General features: G+C 47.1%; 1 protein-coding gene across 1 annotated transcript; it reads right to left on the reverse strand.

The window, feature by feature from the left end:
• Positions 1–8,354: 8,354 nt before the first annotated feature.
• Positions 8,355–12,933, reverse strand: LOC139337206 (fatty acyl-CoA hydrolase precursor, medium chain-like). The gene is made up of 13 exons (XM_070971693.1): positions 12,834–12,933; positions 11,175–11,367; positions 10,946–11,087; positions 10,545–10,678; positions 10,251–10,404; positions 10,052–10,156; positions 9,855–9,953; positions 9,596–9,739; positions 9,425–9,502; positions 9,195–9,342; positions 8,960–9,109; positions 8,775–8,847; positions 8,355–8,538 (listed from the first exon to the last, which is right to left on the reverse strand). The coding sequence occupies exons 1-13, from the start codon at positions 12,907–12,909 to the stop codon at positions 8,355–8,357; spliced, it is 1,680 nt and encodes a 559-aa protein (XP_070827794.1). The 5' UTR covers positions 12,910–12,933.
• Between the last annotated feature and the right edge of the window lie 461 nt (positions 12,934–13,394).

The following is a 13,394-nucleotide window of genomic DNA, read 5'->3' on the forward strand; positions in this document are numbered from 1 at the left end:
GTGTTAGGATCCTGCCTTTCTGTCTCTCCTTTTGTGTCTCCTTCCCTTTTCCCTGTGTGTGTGTCTGTCTGTTCACCCCTGGTTCCATGGCTGGGCATCCCCTTACCTGCTGCCGGCTCCGCCTCCAGGTGCTCACCTGGATCACGCTTCCTGATTATCTGAAAGACTATTTAAGAGGCATGCTGACCTTACCTCCTTGCCGGATTATTCCTTCGCCCTTCCATGTCGGTGTTTGGTCTACAAGTCGTAAGTCTAGCTCTTCGTCTTCCTCTCAATCTGAGAAATTGCTTTTGTTCCATCGTTTGTTCCAGCCACTTACAGTGTGCTTGTCTTTTGTTTGTTTCAGTGCCTGCCAGCCACTTCCATGCGTGCCAGTTGTGTTATACCCGCCTTGTCGGTGCTCTTTTTGTTTCTCCACTCCTTTTGAGTGTGCTTTTTGTTGTTTATTATCCACTCGTTCGAGTGCGTTTTTGGTTTTGGGTTTTGTTAATAAATTGTGTTTACTTTCATAACGCCTGTCTCCTGGTCTGCATTACTGGGTCCTATAACTGAGTGGCACTCTGCCTAACAGAATAATCCGGCCAGTATGGACCCAGCAGACCCCGTTCGTAAAGTAGTCTCAGTGCAGGGCACCTTACTAGGCCAGCATGAGCAGCTACTAAAGGCCTTATGTGAGTCTTCACAGCACATGGCGGCGCAGGTAGCAGACCTATCTCGCCACATGGCTCAACTTACCAGCTTTTTCTTGCACCCGACGCAGCCCCAGGCTAGTTCCTCGGAACCGGCTCTCGCCGAGTCGCTAGCTACTAATCCCGATCCGTTTGACGGTTCCCGAGACAAGTGTCGAGGTTTCCTTCTCCAATGTCATGTTGTTTTTTGCCAGCGTCCCCGAGCTTTCCTTTCCGACCGTTCCAAAGTACACTACATTTCGGGTTGTTACGCGGCAAGGCACTGGTTTGGGTGGAGGCACTGAATACCTCCATGGACATTAGCTCGCTATCTTTCTCAGATTTTGAGAGGAGGCTTAGGCTAGTTTTCAACCATCCCGACCACGCCGGTAATGCCTCTAGCCGACTGCTACGGCTTACACAGGGCGCCCGAGCTGCTGCAGACTATGCCGTTGATTTCCTCACTATCGCCGCCGACTCCGGTTGGAACGACACCGCACTGCAGGGGTTTTTTTCTAAACGGACTGTCTGAGCTTTTGCAGGAGGAGATCTCCACGAGGGAGAAACCCGCTGATTTACACGCTCTGGTGGACATGGCCGTGCAGATTGACAATCGTTGGAGGGAGCAGGTTCGGCAGCGATCTTCCAGGTCCTCAGCTACGCCTTCTCCATGCTGGCAAAGAATGGTTTCCACCCACCAGGAGTCTAGAGCTGCGCTTCCTGTGGTCTCCCCACCGCCTACAACGGAGCAGGAGGAACCCATGCAGCTTGGTAGAGCTCGGCTGTCCTCCTCAGAATGACGCCGCAGAATCAGAGCGGGTGAGTGTGTATTGTGGACAAATTGGTCATGCCTTGCCTGCCTGTCCTGTGCGACCAAAAGATCAGGCTCGCCAGTAGCTATGGGGGTACTGACGAGCCCAATCTCCCGTAACACTGAACCCCCTAAACCTCGCAAGTTCCTAGTCCAGGCGTCTCTGGGTGTTGGGGAAGAGCTGCTTCCCGTCCAGGCACTCATCGACTCAGGTGCCGAAGAGAACCTCCTGGACGAACATCTCGCCGCGGACCTGGGCTGCCATCTTGAGGAGCTGGATGAGCCCATCAAGGCCTACGCCCTCGATGGCAGACCTCTGGCCAAGGTAACTCACCGCACAGCTCCCATTAAGATGATTGTTTCCGGCAACCATCATGAGGAGATTTCTCTTCTGGTTGTCCACACGCCACACTCACCCCTAGTCTTGGGACATCCCTGGCTACAGACTCATAACCCTCACATTGACTGGTGCCAGGGTAAAATACTTGGTTGGAGCTCATCTTGTCATGCTAACTGTCTGCGTTCAGCCATTCCTCCTGCAGCCAGAGATGCTGGGATTCCCAGCTCTACCCCGGAGCCAGTGGATCTCTCCCTCGTGCCAGCAGCATACCACCACCTTAAGGAAGTTTTCAGCAGGGAACGAGCACTGTCACTTCCTCCTCACCATCCGTATGACTGTGCCATCGATCTCCTCCCTGGTGCACCTCTTCCCTCCAGCCGCCTCTACAACGTTTCTCGTCCTGAGCAGGAGGCCATGGAGAGCTACATCAAAGAGTCTTTGGCAGCAGGTATCATTAGACCCTCCACCTCCCCACTCGGTGCTGGTTTCTTCTTCGTCGAGAAGAAAGACAAGTCTCTTAGGCCGTGCATTGACTACAGGGGTTTGAATGAAATTACTGTTCGCAACAAATATCCTCTGCCACTCATTAATTTGGCCTTTGACTCCTTGCAGCAGGCGAAGGTGTTCTCCAAGCTGGACCTGCGCAATGCTTACCACCTGGTGCGCATCAGGGAGGGGGACGAGTGGAAAACCGCCTTCAATACCCCGCTGGGGCACTTTGAGTACCTCGTCATGCCTTTTGGTCTAACCAATGCTCCTGCTGTTTTCTAGGCTCTCATAAATGACGTGCTCAGAGACTTCCTGAACCGGTGTGTATTCGTCTATCTGGATGACATTTTGATCTTTTCACAGTCGCTGGAGGAACATCAAGGCCATGTTCAGCAGGTGTTGTCTCGGCTCTTGGAAAACCGTCTGTTTGTCAAGGCCGAGAAGTGTGAATTTCACACAAACACCGTGTCCTTCCTTGGGTTTATTATCCAGGAGAGCAACCTGAAGGCTGACCCTGAAAAAATCAGGGAGGTTGCTGAATGGCCAGTCCCTGAGACCCGGAAGGAGTTGCAGCGTTCTCTGGGCTTCGCCAACTTCTACCGCAGGTTTGTTCGGGACTACAGTAAAATTGCCATTCCTCTGACCAAGTTGAATTCCTTTAAAGTGAAGTTTAACTGGTCAGCAGAGGCAGACAAGGCCTTCTTGAAACTGAAAACTCTTTTCACCTCCACTCTGGTTCTAATTCAACCTGACTCTTCCAGACCCTTCATTGTGGAGGTTGATGCTTCCGATACCGGGGTAGGGGCTGTTCTGTCCCAATACTCGCAGTCTGACAACCGGTTGCACCCTTGCGCCTTCTTCTCTTGCTGTCTCTCTCCTGCAGAGCAAAACTACGACGTGGGCAACCGTGAACTACTGGCAGTCAAGCTGGCCTTGGAAGAGTGGAGACACTGGCTAGAAGGAGCTGAACATCCTTTTGTGGTTTGGACAGACCACAAAAATTTAGCCTACATCAAGTCTGCCAAACGGCTCAACTCTCGCCAGGCCCGCTGGGCTCTCTTTTTCAGCCGGTTTAACTTTTCCCTCACTTACAGACCTGGGTCCCGCAACACCAAGCCGGATGCCTTATCCAGGCAGTTCTCATCTCCCGACGCCCCCACAGAGCCAGAGAACATCCTCCCTCAGGACCGGATTATCGCCGCCCTCTCGTGGGAGATTGAGGGGGTGATTAGGGAGGCCCAGCGGCAACACCCGGACCCAGGTAATGGCCCCCGGAATAAGATGTTTGTCCCTCACACTGTGCGTTTGCAGGTGCTGCAATGGACTCATGCCAACCGTCTTTCCTGCCATCCTGGAGCTAACTGCACCATCTCCCTTCTTTGTCGCCACTTTTGGTGGCCCACCTTGGAGGCCAACGCACAGGAGTTTGTGGCCGCCTGTTCTGTCTGTGCCCGCAGCAAGGCCTCTCATAAAGCGCCGGCTGGTCTCCTTCTCCCTCTCCCCGTTCCTGGCAGACCCTGGTCCCATATTGCTGTGGACTTCATCACCGGACTGCCTCCCTCCCTAGGTAGCATTCGCCAGGGCCCTGGGGGCCACAGTCAGCCTCACCTCTGGATACCACCCCCAATCCAACGGCCAGACCGAAAGGACCAACCAAGACCTGGAGACGGCCCTGAGGTGTATCTGCGCTGACAACCAGGCAGACTGGAGCTCTCTCCTCCCCTGGGTTGAGTACGCCCACAACTCCCTCACCTCATCGGCTAGTGGTCTCTCCCCCTTCGAGGCATCATTGGGGTACCAACCCCCTCTTTTCCAACCTCAAGAGGCGGAGATTGCTGTTCCTTCGGTGGCCGACCATATCAAGAGGGTAAAAGGGTTCTGGCAAGCAGCCATCAGAGCTCTGGAGAGAAACCAGGGGGTCAAACAATGCTCAGCAGATCGCCACAGGACCCCTGCGCCAGCATACCAACCAGGTCAGTCTGTGTGGCTTTCTTCTAAGAACATTCCGCTTAAGACCGACTCTCAAAAGATGTCCCCCAGGTACATCGGCCCATTTCCCATCCTGAAAATCGTGCAACCTCAGGCAGTTACGCTCAAGCTCCCGGACACTATGAAGATCCATCCTACCTTCCACGTCTCTCAGTTGAAACCGGTTTCCTCCAGTCCCTTGTGTCCTCCCTCCGAACCCCCTCCTCCCCCCCAAATCATCGACGGGGGTCCTGTCTTCATGGTGAGACGTCTGGTCGACATCAGAAGACGCGGCAGGGGCTTCCAGTACCTGGTGGACTGGGAGGGGTACGGTCCTGAGGAACGTTCCTGGGTGCCCTGGTCCTTCATTCTGGACCACACCCTCATCGATGAGTTCCACCGGAGACACCCGGATCGTCCTGCTAGGCCACCAAGAGGCGACCATTGAGGGGGGGGTACTGTTAGGATCTTGCCTTTCTGTCTCTCCTTTTGTGTCTCCTCCCCTTTTCCCTGTGTGTGTGTCTGTCTGTTCACCCCTGGTTCCATGGCTGGGCATCCCCTTACCTGCTGCCGGCTCCGCCTCCAGGTGCTCACCTGGAGCACGCTTCCTGATTATCTGAAAGACTATTTAAGAGGCATGCTGACCTTACCTTCTTGCCGGATTATTCCTTCGCCCTTCCATGTCGGTGTTTGGTCTACAAGTCGTAAGTCTAGCTCTTCGTCTTCCTCTTAATCTGAGAAATTGCTTTTGTTCCATCGTTTGTTCCAGCCACTTATAGTGTGCTTGTCTTTTGTTTGTTTCAGTGCCTGCCAGCCGCTTCCACGTGTGCCAGTTGTGTTATACCCGCCTCGTCGGTGCTCTTTTCGTTTCTCCACTCCTTTTGAGTGCGCTTTTTGTTGCTTATTATCCACTCATAAATCGTGTTTACTTTCATAACGCCTGTCTCCTGGTCTGCATTACTGGGTCCTATAACTGAGTGGCACTCTGCCTAACACAGAGGAGCCTGCATGAATCAGGTTTTCATGAATTGCTGAACAAAAACAAAACAAAACAAGCCTAACAACAGGACGAGAATTACTTGGGCCAAGAAAAACAAGAAGTGAAAATCTGAACTTTGGTTTGATGAGTCCAAATTTGAGATTTCTGGTTTCAACTGCTGTGTCTTTGTAAGATGCAGAGAAGGTGATTAGATGGTATCTGAATCTGTGGTTCCCACAATGAAGCATGGAGGAGGAGGTGTGATGGTGTGGAGATGCTTTGCTGGTGACCATCAAAATTTAAGGCACACTAAATCGGCTATCAAAGGCTGTCAAAGGATTCTGAAGTGGCATGAGATCCCATCTGGTTTGCAATTAGTGGGACCATCATTTGCTTTTCAGGAGGACAATGACCCACAACAAACCTCCATATTTTGTAATGGCTATTTGACCAAGAAGGAGAGTGGTGGGGTGCTGCAGCAGATGTCCTTCCTTCCTTTCACAATCACCCAGTCTACTCCCAGTTGAGATAGTCAGGGATAAATTAATAGTTTGGAGTTCTTCAGCATTCATCTACAATGTAGACAATAAATAATAATGAACATAAGAAATAAGAATACATAACATAATAAACATAAGGAAAAAACATTTATTGAGAGTGATGCAATGATGCACTCAGAGAATTTTGTCTTCAAAGGATAGAAAGACTTGAAAAAGCGTTTTACTCAAAAAAACAAAAACAAAATGCAAATGCTTTGTCAACATTATTGTAACGTCATTTTCACACTTCCAGTTTTTTGCTCAGGTCCGAATCAGTTGATAAGTTGGTGAACTTGCTTCATTTTCTCCTTTTTTTCATTGTCTTTTCAGATGGAGAAAAATCCAACCTTGCCAAGTTGTAGCACTTCATGAGAATAATCACTTTACTCATTAGGCAGATGTGTCTGAGATGGGAGTAAGAACATAAACAGAGGAAGAAGGTCCCGAAAGAGGTCATCCCCAGCTTTCTTAGTTTAGTTCAGTTTATTAACAGATCCTCACTAGCTGACACTTTGAAGGTTAGTTTATCTTCCTGGTCTCCAAACGTACATTGTATAGGACACATAGAATAGTAATTTAAACAATAATGAACACAAGCATCCATTTAAAAAACTAAATAAATAAACATAAACGACCCCTGTGAGCTATGAAACCCAATATCGCAAACAAAATCCTGTTCTCACTATCCAGTGTTAGTGACCCATGATCGCCTCTCAAACTGAAGTGCGGGACCCATGAAACACCCTGGTGACAAACTGGGCTGGTAACACACATTAACACTTTCACAACAATGGCCAGTGTGTGTGTTCCCAACTTTGCCTGTTTTTTGTGCTCATGAAAAATTGATATAAACCAAACAACACAAAACGGGCAATACTCTCGACTTAACTGTTTCGAAAGTGCTGCATGGCTAAGTTAACTCGACCTATCGGCTGCCTTTGACACGGTGAACCACCAAATCCTCTTCTCCACACTCGCTGAGCTTGGCTTCTCAGGATCTGCTCTTGGCTGGTTTGAGTCCTACCTCTCAGGGAGATTCTTTGCAGTGTCTTGGAGGGGAGAAGTATTTAAATCCCTCTGCTTGTCCACAGGGGTACCTCAAGGGTCAGTGCTTGGACCCCTTCTCTCTTCAATATACACCACTGCACTTGGTGCAGTCATCTGCTCACATGGCCTCTCATACCATTCATATACTGACGATACCCAGCTCCACCTTTAGTTCCCGCCAGGCGACGCCACAGTTTCGGCACAGATATCGGCATGCCTCGCCGATATCTTGGCATGGATGTAGGAATGCCACCTTCAGCCTAACCTGTCAAAGACTGAGCTCTTTGTCATCCCAGCCATTCCCTCTATCCAACAACAGATCAGTATCTAGCTTGACTCAGCTCTGCTGACTTCCGCAAAATCTGCCAGGAACTTGGGTGTAACAATTGATGACCAACTAACTTTTAAAGACCATGTGGCCTCTGTTGCTCAGTCATGCCGATTTGCCCTGTACAACATCAGTAAGATCAGAAGCATGCAACACAACTCCTAGTGCAAGCGCTGGTACTATCATGCCTCAAATATTGTAATTCCTTACAGCCAGGGCTCCCAGCATGCTCGCTAAAACATTTGCAGATGATCCAGAATGTGGTGGTGCATCTGATCTTCAACTAGCCCAAAAGAGCACGTCACTCTGATATTCATATCCCTTCACTGGCCCCCATTGCTGACCGCATCAAGTATAAGTCCTGACGCTTGCCTACAGAACTGCCACCAAAACTGCTCCAACCTACCTGAACTCTATCCTTGAGGTTTATGCTCCCTCCCACTCACTACACTCTGCCTAGGAACGTCGCCTAGTGTTGCCAACTTAAAAAGGCCCCAAGTCTCTGGCTAGACTCTCTTTTTCTGTGGTTCCCTGGTGGTGGAACGAGTTGAACTCCATTCAATCTGCAGAGTCCCTCTTGATCTTTAGGAAAAGGCTAAAGACCAAGCTCTTTACTGAAAACCTTCTTTCTTAAAGAAAAAAAAATCTCTCTATTCACTCAACCAGAAATTAGGGTTATGACAATTACTCTTTTCCTCTCCTGTCCTGAACCTTGCTTGTGATGTATGAAAATCTCATAGGTCCGTCACTTTGGATAAAAGCATCTGCCAAAGGACAAATTGTAATTGTGACTGTAACATAACTGAATAGTACGAGATCTCACACATCAGCTTCTTAAGATTTTTATTTAATCTTTGAGCGATCATTAAAGAAATATTACATATGTAGGCAAACACAGTGGTGAGATCTGATGATGTAAGTGCCTGTCTTCCGCATATGTCCTTTTGAGCATCGAAAAACTCTAAATATTCCCTGAATGAAAGTATTCCCTGAAGCAATATGCCATGGAATCAAAATGAACTGTTAAAATACCCTACTGTTGCAACACATAACTTCATTCATTATTCATATCACAGTAGTTTTAACAATGGTTTCACAGTGTGTGTGATGCAGCTTTGAATGATTTGTTTAAGATAGATTCAACAAAAAAAACTTGAAGGAATGGAGAAAGGAGAGGCGACTGTTCTACAGCTCGCTGTGCTCCCTCTCACTAAGTTGTCGGATCTTCTCCGGGAGGGTCTGAGTGAAGAGGACAAACTGGTCCTTCTTCAAGTGCTGACCAGCTGCCTGCTCCTTTGCACCAATTTCCAAGTAGCCTTCTTCTGCTCCATACTTTGGCCAATGGACAAGACCTTTCCCATTAGGAGACCTACACACACACACACACACACACACACGCACGCACATACACGCACACACGCACGCACACATACACGCACACAGACACACACACACACACACACACACACACACACACACACACACACACACACACGCATGCACACATACGCTCACACGCACACGCACACACACACACACAGAGTCAGAGACAAGTTCATCTTATCTCTGTGTGTATTGCAACTTAGAATGAGGGTTAATTCCTACCCTGTGCGAGCAAAGTTGCCCCAGTATCTCATCATGGTTTTGCTCAACTGCTCCTCCTCCTCAGAGCATGCACCTTCTGTAAAATAATGATAATCTGGTGAAACACTTTGCACTTTACAGAAGCAAACCCAGCTCTCTGATGGGCTGTTGAAATAATGATTTTTATTTTATTTTATTAAATTTACCAGGTAATTTGACATGAGTAGTTGTGAAGCAGAATCCGAGTACTGTGAAGATTTCATCTCCATGGTCGCTCCTAACAAAGCTTGGCCTTTTTGCCTGCAGGACTTTGGGAGGATGGAGGTACTCGTACAGGTACACAGAGGCGCCTGCATCTAGTAGTAGACAAATGAGTGTGACATTATGTTTTTACGATAGTTTCTGACAGTAAATAGATAAATTATTGTGTAAATAAACTACCTCTGTGTGCACTGGCGGCCTTGATGGCTGGAATGGTGAAGATCATATCTCCAATCACCTCAGTGAACCCATCTCTGTTTTTCACACGATCTTCACCGGTTCCAATATATTCATCCAATATCAAATCACATAAGATTGCATGGTTGGGCTTGAGAAAATGAGCAACATATCTGTCAGACAAGTTTGAACAAACAGAGTGGCATTGTACTGTCAGGCAGTCTCTTTCTTACATCAGGGAAAAAGATGGAAATCGTGTTCATGAGCTGCTCCCGATCCATTCCCTCTGTCCAATTTGGAGGAGCTAAGAACTGAGGGAACACACAGCTGCTATTACCATTTCAAACAAAGCACTTTTTATGGCCTCATGTAGGAATCTGTAAAAATTCAACATACACACTTACATCAGCAAGCATCCAGCCCCCTTCATGGTCATTAACACCAGTCATGAACGGCACAGTGAGAAGTTCATGTTTATGGAACAGCTCATCCACAGGTTTTCTCAGGAAGTGTCCATCAACATTTATGAGATATCTCAAATTTTGATCCTAGAGAGAATAAAATGTTTAAAACAAAAAGTCAAGATAAAGACAACATAAAAACAGCTACATCATAATAATCTCATCAAGTCAGTCAGTGTCAGTTCTACATACAATATCTCACCTGCACAATAGTCAAAATAGCACTAATATCAAGGTTTGTGATGCAATCAGCCATCTTCTCTGTGCTTTCGAGGCTACAGCCAGATACATTTGCTATCATCTGAGGACAACAATTTAGAAAACAAAGATGTTGTGATATTGTCAGTATTGTGAGCAAAGTCAAGATACATAACACACAAATAAACACTGATAATCCACCTGAGTCACTGGCAGAGGATCATTTCCTATGAGTAAATCCATTGCAGCAGTGCCACTCTCAGCAATGGCACGGTGGACCAGACCATGAGACAGTGGTGAGAGAAGCTGTTGATTTAAGTGACAGGAAAGAGGAAAGTGCTGTGAGCAAACCTGTGCAATACCTGCAATGATGGTGCATTATCTGTAGAATGATCCTTACTAGGAGGGATGCGCTCACTCCACCAGCAGACTCCCCAAATACAGTAACTAAATCAGGATCTCCTCCGAAGTTGTGAATGTGCTCCTGGGTCCACCTCAAAGCTTGGATCTGGTCCAGCAGACCAAAGTTCCCTGACAAGTGCTCGTCTCCAGTGCTGGAGAGAACATGTAATTATTATCTGTCAGGCTACATTTACACCAGCTGGTAAAAGTGACTGCAGTTTTGAACTGTTGTCACATGAGGCACAGATAGCACGTTCATTGTAACTGTGCTTAGTGACTTGTGGCTTTTTACCTGAGAAAGCCCAGAGGTCCCAAGCGGTACTGGATCAGAACAACAACCACATCCTGGTATGCAGCCAGAGCGGAGCCGTCATACATTGAAGCTGACCCCAGAGTAAACCCTCCACCATGGATCCAGACCATGACCTGGTAGGAAATAAGCACATTTTTACTTTATTCTAACTGAGCTCATAAGAATATCAATTAACAACACTAAACCTCAGAAATAATTAAATCTAACTAAAACACAGATCTCATGGTGACAAATTGAGTATTAAGAAGAAATCCCTTTGCAGTCTGGCCATCATAGATTCTTCAAAAGCAATCAAGCCAGTTCATCCAAGAACACGATCCAAAAGCTGAATCTTAGTGAGGGAGCAGCACCATGTCAAACCTGCAGCAAAGGGTTCTTACTGGGAGCTTGGCATTGGGAGCTCTGTTTGCAGGAGTGTAAATGTTGAGGTAAAGACAGTCTTCTGAAATGTCTGGGACATCTGCCAACAGCATACCCATTTGATCGAGTAGATCATAAATGAGATGTTTATTCTGAACGCACCTGAAAAAGAGACATTTTTGTCAGTACAGACTGAACATTATTTGTCCGAATGGAGTGTGCAACAACTGAAGGGCATGATTGCCTTACATGGGTGGCTGCTGGGTGGCGTCCCTCATTCCTTCCCATCCCTCCACTGGTTGAGGTGCAGCCAGTCTCAGAGCAGGGCCTATGGGTGGCTTGGCAAATGGGATACCCAGGTAGGCATGGACCCCAGTCTCCTTCCCCTTTACACTCACATATGCCCCTCTCAGGCTGCCGAGCTTTGTGTGGACTTCAGGCGCTGTCAGGATATTAAAACTTAGTCAGAATCACAATGTGACACTTCACACTTTATCGAGTCAATTTCCAGTTTCAGTAAAAAATATCATCATGCAAATATACAACACTGTGTTGTTGGTTGGTGGAAGCTTATGTTGCAAGTGGCAAGTGTTACATAACAACTTCCCATTTGACTTCAACTATAGTAAGCCATGTGCAAGACGCACTGTTCCTGTCTCCAAAGCAATTTGACAATGTCACCTGGGGCAGGTAGGAAACAGAGGGAAGGGAAGCATATTTTTGTTTGTTTGTTTGTTTTTCATTAAACACCGTGATATGTAGATGGTTTGCTGGATCAAGTAAATCCATCCATCCATCCATTTTCTATGCCGCTTATCCCTTTCGGGGTCGCGGGGGGGCCGGAGCCTATCTCGACCGTCAACGGGCGAGAGGCGGGGTACACCCTGGACCGGTCGCCAGCCGATCGCAGGGCACATACACACACCATTCACACTCACACTCACACCTAGGGGCAATTTAGAGTCACCAATCAACCTAAATGAGCATGTTTTTGGTCTGTGGGAGGAAGCCGGAGTACCTGGAGAGAACCCACGCATGCACGGGAAGAACATGCAAACTTCACACAGAAAGGCCCGACCAGGGAAACGAACCTGCGACCTTCTTGCTGTGAGGCACGCGCACTACCTGCTGCGCCACCATGCAGCCCATCAAGTAAATCAATAATTGTAAAGACTCCCAGTCACCTATTCAAACTGGCTCTGTGCAGGTCAGGGTGCACAGCTACACCCTGGGTCCACTGTGGGCCATTGAATACAGTTGTGCAATGCAATCAATCATGCATTTTGAGTGTTAATATCCTATCTCAACAGAAAAGGTTTAAATGATTGGACTAAATAACGTGCTGTTGTTTATGTGAAATTACGCCCTCATTGTTCCTGTTTACAGTTGAGTTTATCTAATCTGTAGGCTAAAATTAATGTGATGAATATCGTGTTATTACGATAGAAATGGCGGTGAAAACTGAAAAGACCACGGTCGTTAAAAAAAAAGTAAAACATGACTCCATTCTGGCATTTTTCCACCGCACTGGGTAGCCTGTGATATTTTTTCATAAACCCACAGTCATTCCCATTTTCATGATGTCCTGCATGAGCCTGAAGCCAGAAGACAAGCCTAAATATTACAAGTGGAAACCTGCCTGGGTCTTTGGGATATGAGATTCACCTTTGGACAAAATGAGCTTGTCCTGTATGTAGGTAAAAGGTAGCCTCGTTTAAGGTGCAATAAAACGCCAACGGTTAAAGTGACCCATCAAGTTTAACTACTGATTCATGCTGTGAGAGATACATTTTTTTAAAATGTATACTATGTTGTAACTCGAACTAACAGTGCAGTCAGATCTACAAGTAATGTGTTCTTGTTGACGCCGACATCATCGTGCAAAGAAGGCAGGTTTGTCTTACTTACCATGTAGGTCTGCAGCAACGCAGAGAAATAAAACAGACGTCAATAAGAAAAAAGTTTGCTCTGCACGGAACTTCATGGTGATCGTCTGTGTGCGGACTGAAACACTCTGCTGGAAAAGTGCAGAAACGATGTCACCTCCTGCGAACCTCCCCTTTTAATACTGACCGAGGCAGTGCTCCACCTAATGTTACGATATGATACGAGTCATCAGATTTTACACCACAATGACCAGTGATTAACAGATCAAATCCTCCGCCTTTGAACATCACCCTGACCCACTGACCTCGATGGCTCAAAGTGATTTCTGTTGAAAGGTTTCTTTCATCTGCCTTTCTGTAATCTAAAACAAAATATTGTACTTGACTGTCTCGGTTAAATAAGAACCCTATCATTGACTTGCAAAATTATTACACTTCAAGACTTCAAGACACACATCAAGACCAAGACAAAAGTAAAAATGTTTTGTTTGCGGGAGAGAAGAATATCTCCCATGAGCCACATATATGCAGGTGATATTTGGAAACGTAATTTTTCAGAGTAGCAATGAGCATATTGTTGCAC

Source organism: Chaetodon trifascialis, chromosome 10 (assembly GCF_039877785.1).
Source record: "Chaetodon trifascialis isolate fChaTrf1 chromosome 10, fChaTrf1.hap1, whole genome shotgun sequence".
Taxonomy (NCBI): domain Eukaryota; kingdom Metazoa; phylum Chordata; class Actinopteri; order Chaetodontiformes; family Chaetodontidae; genus Chaetodon; species Chaetodon trifascialis.

Bases quoted from the DNA above. Each gene is read 5' to 3' on its own strand.
- LOC139337206 (XM_070971693.1), bottom strand. From the start codon at position 12,909: ATGAAGTTCCGTGCAGAGCAAACTTTTTTCTTATTGACGTCTGTTTTA. The intron at 10,679-10,945 runs GTAAGAACCCTT...ATTTCCTACCAG, and splicing joins CTCCCAATGCCAAGCTCCCA to GTCATGGTCTGGATCCATGG. The intron at 9,503-9,595 runs GTAAGTGTGTAT...GTGTTCCCTCAG, and splicing joins GGGGCTGGATGCTTGCTGAT to TTCTTAGCTCCTCCAAATTG.